The sequence below is a fragment of the Herpailurus yagouaroundi genome, unplaced genomic scaffold (assembly GCF_014898765.1).
Source record: "Herpailurus yagouaroundi ecotype Mexico unplaced genomic scaffold, PumYag 163, whole genome shotgun sequence".
Taxonomy (NCBI): Eukaryota; Metazoa; Chordata; class Mammalia; order Carnivora; family Felidae; genus Herpailurus; species Herpailurus yagouaroundi.
In genome coordinates this window covers 50,287,245-50,295,790 of record NW_024412404.1, presented here as the reverse complement: position 1 = coordinate 50,295,790, position 8,546 = coordinate 50,287,245, and the positions used below count along the sequence as shown (strand labels likewise).

The 8,546-nt window shown below is 49.0% G+C and overlaps 1 protein-coding gene across 4 annotated transcripts in view; it reads right to left on the bottom strand.

Annotated features, from left to right (window-relative positions):
• Positions 1-4,552: 4,552 nt before the first annotated feature.
• VTI1A (vesicle transport through interaction with t-SNAREs 1A) overlaps positions 4,553-8,546 on the bottom strand; it is a 352,044-nt gene continuing 348,050 nt past the window's right edge. For 2 of the 4 annotated variants that reach the window (XM_040486442.1, XM_040486443.1), the window contains one exon: positions 4,553-8,046. In XM_040486442.1, the coding sequence (XP_040342376.1) occupies positions 7,953-8,046 (94 nt within the window). In that variant the 3' untranslated portion in view covers positions 4,553-7,952. The remainder of the gene's footprint in view (positions 8,047-8,546) is intronic. The other 2 variants (XM_040486445.1, XM_040486446.1) reach the window with 1 other exon arrangement.

The window sequence follows — 8,546 nt, the reverse complement described above, 5'->3', positions numbered from 1 at the left end:
TTGCAAGAAGGCACGAACACACAGCACTAGAGTGCTTTGCGAGAATTCGGGGAGATGGGGCTTTAACCTCAGGGGCACCAGTGGCAGGTGGCAGAGGCATGGACAGCGCGATGTGCCTTTCAGACCCTGACAGTGACCTGCCTGAGATTAGATAGCAAGTCGGGGCTCTGGGAATGAAAGCTACTTTCCTACCCATGGCCCCCGGGGCCGTGGGATGACACAAGCTCTGTGTTCTTACCTAGCTTCTCCACCATGTGTCTTTGGGCCCTGGAACAGTAAGTCGATAGGCAATAAATATCTTTTGCCTAGATGAATAAACCTGATTACACCTCTCACACTTCAAACAGGGAGAGGTTCGGTTGTTCAGAAACCCTGTCGGGGACAGCAGTGAGCCCACTGAAGCCCCTAGCTGTCTCTTCGCTCTGTAGTTTCTTGTGGGGGGTGGGGTGGTGGTGGGCATGGATGAAGAAAAGATGGAAATCAAGCAGAGAGAGGCTCTGAGGGTCACCGTGTCCCTGTTATGCGGAGACCCCTGGATGCGGCAATGTGGGGAGGGGCTGCCCGGGGCTCTTCCCCAAATGCCAGATTGTACATTGTGAAGCCTTGGCCTCTTCTTATGTCAGCAGGGCCGGTGGGGGTGGGGGAGCAGGCTGGAGCAGCTCCGCAAGGAAAGCAATTGGCTGGAACCCCCTGCCTACTGTTCTAACTATCCCTCCACCACACCCCCGACCTCCTTCCTGCGTTCTCTCCTCCTCCTCTTCCTCCTCCTCACAAAGGCATTGCTGTGGGATGTGCCAGGGGACCCTCAAACAGTTATCTGGCCTTTGCAGAGCCCATGTGTCTCTGACCTGAGTGGTCCTGAGCCCTGGCCAGGATGTGTGTGGGCTTCTGGGGTTAGGCTGTGCCCCCGGCAACCCATTCATTACCCCAAAGGGCAGCTGATCCCAAGAGAAACCACCAGGCAGCCAAGGTCTCCTTCCCTTCTACCCTTTCTCCCAAAGATCACTAACTGCTCCCTCCCATGGTGGGTCTTTCCTCCCCTGGATCCGAAATCTGCTCTCAGGAGAGGGTCAGACAATTCACCCAGAAGGATCAGTGGTTGATGGGGCCGCAGCTGACCGGAGGAAAAGGAACCTGCATTTTTTCCAGGGTTTGAGGTCAGACATCAAAGGCATGGGCTTTTAAGGGTGGGATTTCAGGCATCCACCAGCCCACAGGGTGTCCCTGTGCAGAGACCTGGCTCATCGTACAACTGTACATGGTTTGGAGGGCCAAGGCCTGGGTCACTTGCTGTGTCCAAAAGAGAAGCGAACAAGGAGGGGGGACAGTGTGTCTGCAGCCTCAGGGTGTGGGGCTGGCGGGCTTCAGGCCCTGCGCATTTAGCATCCAATGGCTGATGCTTCTCTACTGAATTTAACAACAACCCCATCCCCCAAAGACATGACGGATTCTAGCCACATCCTCGGCTCCTCTCTTCTGATGGTGTTAAGACAGAAAATTAACAGGAACGGGCAGTCTGGCATCCAAAGCGCTTAGCCCAGTGCCCGGCATGCAGTAGGCCTCCGTAAGTGTCAGCTGAGGGTGCCTCTGTGGCCTGGGTCTTTGGCAGAACCTTCTGGAGAGAAGCTGGAGCCCGAGGATGTATTTCATTCTCCACTCTTTGGGGCCTCATCATGTAAAAAAAAAAAAAACAAAACAACACCATTTCTCTCCAACTCAGGTACTTTTCTCGGCAAAATAAGTCAAAAACAAAAAAGTTGAGGCAACAAAGCAGCACTGGGCTGGAGAAGGGCCTTGGCCACCCCTGTTCCCCCTCCCCCCCCCCCACCCCGTACTGTCCCCTCCTGAGCACACCTGGGGAGGCCGAGGAGGTGGGGGAGGGAGGGCGCTGCACTGAAACGGTGCTGTCCTGCCCCCAGGAAAAGTCCAGGCAGCTCTCAGAGGAGCTGTGTGTGCAACAGATCAATATGGGCTTCGGGGCCGCTGAGCTATTATTCACGCCAAAGGGCCTTGTTTGGATGAAGGGAAGGAGGGGGTGCACGAGTTCACAGAATCACAGTCTAGAGCTCTGCTGCTTGGCATTTCCCCCTCTCTCTGTGATGCCTTCGTTATTTATGTAGCACGAGTAATGAGGTGATTCAGGATGAGGAAGTGCTTTTCCCACAGCATGCTGGGAGCTCCTTGAGGCATGACAACAGGGGTTGTGTGTGATTTGGGCCGGGGTCCTGGGAGATAGGCACCTTGCCTTTCCCTTCCTTTGGCTCCTCCTGAAGGAGACCGATAATGGGCCCAGGGTGGCACAAAGCGGGGCCTTGATGCCCGTGCCCCTCCCTCTTGACTGCCACCCCCACCCCCCCCGGGATGAGCCCCCCTCACCATTGCCTCTCCCCTGGTGCTGGGAATCCATCCTTCACCTATGGACCATCTGTTCTTCACCTCCTCACACATTCCCAATCCCCTTGTCGTGTCACTTTGGGTCTGCCCCACCATCTTGTTTTTGCCCTATGTGCCTCTGGTAAGCTGGCTTTGGAACATTCATCTTATTGCTGACCTGGAATCCTAACGGACACGGCCAGTCTCTCTCGGCAACCCCTGTGTCTTCCCTCCTCTACAACAGAAGAGGATGCTGACTCTCGTTCCATCACCTATTTCAGGACCCTGTATCCAGCCTTGGTTCCAATCACACACAAATATTCTCCTGCCTGTGCCGGTCCACTCTTGGTCTCCCTCCTCGGATGCACTGCTTGTGGCTTTAAAAACTTCTCTGAGCTCTCCACACCGTCACCTGCCCCATTTTAAAAAGGCTGACATGTTGTCTAAGAGCTACCCGACTTTTCATAAAATGTGGATGGCCCCTGGCAGACAGCACTGGTTTGAGCGCGATGGGCTACAGGCAAAGCCATGTAAGCAAGAATGTTCCCTGGAATTTAGTTTAAGGTGATGAATTATAGCAGAGGACGAAGTCAAGTTTGAGGGCTGGCATGTCATCTCAGGCAACCAGTGTCTTTGGGAGTCAGACTGGGGATGGCTTACCACAAAGCCTTCCTTCCTTTTGGAAAAACGACTTTGAGCGTGTCTTTTGCTGAGGTGTGGAGTCCGTTCTGAAGGTGGCGAGTTGTCATGTGGCTAATTTGGAACAGATTGAAATGGAAGCTCGAGACCGCCCCAGGCCCTGGTGTGTCTGCTGTTTCTATGCCCACGGTGATCTATGAGGCTTAGGGCTGGCCTCACGTGGCTCGTGCCTGCTGGATGAGCCCCTCCCATGCCGCGGCTCCTACTGGATTGTCTGTCCTTTGGTGGGTGATGCTGAGAGGTGGTGGCTGAGCGAGGGACGTGTGCCGTCTCTCCCCTTCACATCCATGGAGCAGCTGCCCAAGGAGTCTGTCTTTCTGAGGATGCGTGGGTGGGAGGAAAACAAGCCGGCAGGAAAGTACTCCTTGTTCCTTGATATTGACCAGCACACCCCAGCCCCGACATACCAATGAACCAGGCCTCTGAGAGCGCTTCTCTGCCTATGTGAAACTTATCGAATCAAACAGGGTGACCAAAGGCAGCCGGCAGTTGCGGCACGGAGAATGCCACGGACTTCAGACTCGGGATGAAGATGGCACCTTTCCCCTCCAGCTCAGAGCCCACGGAAAAGCTGATGATCTCACCGGTGGCAAGTCCCAGAAAGGAAAAAAGACGGAAGGTCAATCCCAGCAAAGCATGGCTCCTATTGTCTACTAGGAAAGCAATGAGCTCATTGACTACACAGAGGCGCCCCGGACACCCCATCACACCCTCCCCACACCAGCCGACTGGACACACAAGTGCTCCTTTAAGAAAGCCCTACTTACTCTCCAGACCACAGTCCTCCAACCACACACTCAGCTAGCGGAGGAGACAAGTGGGCCAGAAACAAGGGACTCACAGAGGTTCCTCTGAAACCAGCCCCAGCCACAACCAACCAACAGTCCTTGGCTCTGGATGTGCATTTCTCCCAGGAAAGCCATTTCTCCCAAGCGCCAGGTGCCCTGCTAGGCTAGCAGTTCAAACCAGAGAGACGAGGAAATCGTTGCTTGTAGTTAATTCTCAACTACGTAGACAAACGGCTATAAATATTTATGACGGGGAATTTCATTATTTAAAAATTCGGCTCTAAATTTCCAGCTAACTCCGGGAAGAATGCTTGCTGAACAGGTTGCAAATTAAGAACAATTATTTTTCTCTTCTGCATTTGAATAGAACTTACAGCTAAAGTCATTTAAAGGGGTTAACATCAACCTTAATTAAATATTAAAGTGTGCCTGTACCTGCTGCTATTGTTGCCCCTTCGAATAAGATATAACCTATTTTTGACAAGTTTTCATCTTTCTCTGTGGAAGACGCTACATGAAATCAAATCAGTGGCAAAGAGGAGAGTAATGAATAATCTATTTCATATTCCAACAGTACCCAGAGCTCGGAGTGGAAAAATATTCAGTCAGACGATGGCAAGAGGCTGCTAGGGTACCACATGACACAGCTAATGTTTAAGTAATAATAATAATAAAAAGCGATAAACAAATCATTAGCCCTTAACAGTTGTTTAATGCAATTTGTTAATGAACGTAATGGTGGGGACTAATAATGAAAGAAAATAAAAACGTCTAAACAGGCGCCAAGTTGCTGGCGATGCGCAATTATTTCCTTGTCAAGTTTTTATGATTTAATGAGCCCCTCTGGGACTGACGGCTGTCAGTCAGTCGTGACTTTTTGACACCATTAGAACTTCAAATACAGCAGCAGGCAGGCTGTTTTCCTCGGATTTGAAATACTGAAATGATCTGACAGTTTTAAAGAAAAGATGTGCAAAAAAAAGGAGAAAGAGAAGGAGAGAAAGACAGTTGCTTTCTTTCTTTCCAACCCCCCCCCCCCTTCTTCTATGGGGTAGATAATCTCTGGATGCTGTTTGGTAATGAAAATCCAATCACTGAGGTCATTATCTGATGAGGTTTTTGGAACAGGCAGGCTTTTTTCCCCCTCTTTATTTCTTTACTTAATGATAACCCTCAATGGGCTTGCCCCGCATGGGACGGTCAGAGCTGCACAATTTTGTTCACCATTAATTTCAGCCTTTGAAGCTCAGGGCTCAGAAGCAGTAGCAAAGCAAACCCCCCACCAAGCTGGTTCCAAAATAAGACAATCCAGCCTGCCTTAAACAGAATAGCAAATGGCCTCCCAGCCCAGGCCTGGCGGCTGACGTCAGGCCCATCGCATATGCAGGCATTCGCCTTCAACACGGAACATTTAAAACTCTTTACAACTTAAGAGACTTTAATTAAATTGCTTTTGATTCCGGAGCAGGGTAGCATCCGCTTTACTTTATTCGGTCAGGGAAACTGTTTAGTCTGCATGAATTTTATATGGCCAGGGCCTCCTTCTCCTCTTCCTCCTCGGTGTTTCTTCGTCTTCACCCCCCACCCCACCTTCCCACTGAACCTCATTTTTTCAGCACAGGCTCTCAACTGGAGAACTGGTCCGCAAAATCGACATAGGAAGTTCCCAGAGCCTTTCACAGATCTAGGACCTGCTTCGAATTTGTGGGCTTTCTCCCTTCCCCAGTGGAGCAGGGGAGTGGGGAGAAAACCGTGTCTCCGGTCTCGAATTTCTCCTGCAGCAGCCGGAGGGCCAGGCGGGAATTGTCGGGACTTCAGACCAGCCTCCCACAGAGCGCTCACTACCCGGGTCTTGGGGGCCGCTCTCAAGGTGGGTTTGATGGGGCTGGTAGGCCAAGGGTCATCTGGTCAGATTCTCTCACTCTCAAGGTTGAACCGGGGCAAAATCTCAGGCAAGAGCTGATAAAGAGGTAGAACTGGAAAGGAAAAGCCATTGAGAGGCAAGCAGTGCCCCTGGCCCCCGCCCTCCACTTCATCTACTTCAACATGAACGCAAGGCGTTAGTGAAATATTGAGGAGCCAGCGGGTTTAGATGATCAGACCAACCTGGCTTGCTGGGTGGCCTTGGGAAGAGGCATGAGGCGTATATAGCTGGATAACTGGTTACCCGCTTTAGCTGAGATCAACAGTTTCCAAAGAAGCCACCGGAGAGGTCGGTGTAATACTTCCCCACCATTAGTGTTTTGGAATGGGAAGGAGGTTGTTTGTTTGTTCCCCTGCTTTTTAATGGTTTCTTCAATGTGTTCAGCATGTACAAAATCCATTATCGGAATAAAAGAACCTTGCTGAGATGGATCCCTTAAGCTGATAGGAAAATTAGCACTGCCTTCCCACTCCTTCACCGTCCTACTTCCCCCTGCCAAAATCCCATACGATCCCTGCAAAGTAAAGGCTGCAGCTTTATTTACACAATACTAAATGATTTATCTGGACACACGCAGGCCCTGGCCTGTTTTGCTAAGTACGATCTCTCCGGTGGATTTTGCCATTCTGCATTTCCTCTCTAAACCATAAAGGTTCTTCTCGGAGTTGGGGCAAAATATAAAATAAAGTGCCCCATCCAGGTGATCTCAATCTCTGGGCACAGGTGGTTAGTATTTTTTATGAAGAGAACAGGTCTGATTTTTCAAGGATTCAAAGCTTCCAATTACATTCAAAAAGATAGTACGGACCTTGTAAATGCCAATGAAGTCTTAAGGAAAACACATTTTGCTTTATGACTAGGGGGGAAATGACCTCAGCTTGGGCAACTTGAAGCCTGATCATAAATGAACTCATTTTGAACGCAATTCCCGGTTACCTCGGACAGAAAGAAACCAAAAGCAATCACAAAGCATGTCAGAGGTTTGAATACACAGTGAAGTCAGGAAGGCTGTGCTAACGTTTTTTTGTAGAAAATCCAAGCCGTCCTTTGTAACACGCTGCAACCCCCCTATTCTTTTGAAGGAGGTTAGTGAACATGTTCCATAAAGTTTATTTCTAGTGAATCATCCTATAGGACTCTATGCCATATTTATAATCACATTTGAAATTTCACACTGACGGACTCATGTTCTTGCTCTTCCTGAAATATTCATGTTCTCTTTACATACTGGAATGGATGTGGAGGGAACCTTGTCAGACCTTTTGCATGTATGAGGGCTGCTTTTGGCGGTGCAGATATTAAAACCGAAAGGATACAGAGATGCTTACACAGGTCAGGGGAGAGGGGGTCACAATTAAATATCGTGCCAAGGCTTACTTTGCCAGCAAATTCTAGGGACTGTGGGATTTGGGGGAGGTAAGGAAATATTTCATGTAGCCAGTAAGCAAAGTTATGAAAAGTGGATCTTGGGCAGACTCAGCAAAAATATTCTTGGCTGTAAAAAAAAAAAAAAGTATATATATATATATATATATATATATATATATATATATATACATACATGCATAGAAAAACAGAGAAAGTGCTAAGTCAATTTCCTGCACAAGTGACATTAAATATCCACCTTTACAATGAAAGCACTCAGGCAGGTAGACTATATTCATTATGCCTGGGTAGGAACAGGGCTTGTTTGCTGGAGTGGGTCACTGGCTGTAGCCTCTGTTTTTCTCTGCATTTTTATCCTTGGACATCACAGAAGGGCAATTTGGAGACAAGAGATGTGTGGCAAACAGCACAGCCCATCAGATGCCCCACGACTGACTCATCGTGCCCTATCCCAAACCATGACCCCTGACACGTCCACGGGGCAAGGAAGAAAGTCACCAAAGCTATTTTGGTTAGTAGATGAAATTACCGAAAGGCAAATAAACATTCACCTTCTCCTACAAAAAACAAATCTGGGTGAAGACAAACCTAGAAAAGGAAACCGACCCACACGCAAGCAGGAATAGAAAATATTTTTACACTCTGTGCTTCAGCCGAACAGTGGTGAAAAGAGGGAGGGTCGTTCAGGGCCTGTCGGCGCAAAAGAATGATTCATGTGACCATTTTGTCTTAATTACTCAGAACAAGCCGTTGTTGCTGTTTATCAGGGAAGAGCAGATCCATCAGCGTCTTCTGACAGAAAAAGTGATCGCCATCAGGATGGTGACAACGAGGATGATGGCCAAGATGACGACCAGGATGCGGTTCTGGATGATTCTAGGAAAGAGCAAAGGAAAAAAAAAAATATCACAGATAAATGAAGGACTTTCTGACCAAGACCAGTCAAGACCAAGTTGGCTAATCAAACGACGGTTTCGCAGGTGGGGGTAGGGAGCCCCGTGTGGGGCTTGAGTGTGAACGCGCGTGAGTACGCACGTGCATGTGTGCGCCCACGAGCTTTTTGGGTCTACAAACGACGCACGAGGAAAGGAAACGACGCACGCGGTGACTGTCACGCGGCACTCAGAGAAATGCTAAGGCGAATCAAATGGCTTTCCAGGCTCAGGGTACCATGTAGTAATCTTTAAGCGATCAAGGGCCCCACACGAGCTTCTCTTTTTAATTTAAAATGTGAGACAAGCCTCATTTTTTTTTTTTGCAGTGTTTCCCGTTAAAGTAAAAGACTCCAAGGAAACATATGTCAGTGAGGTACTTACCTGTACAAAAATACCTGGGGAAAAGTAAAAGAGAGATTTAGGAAGAAAAGGACAGGATTA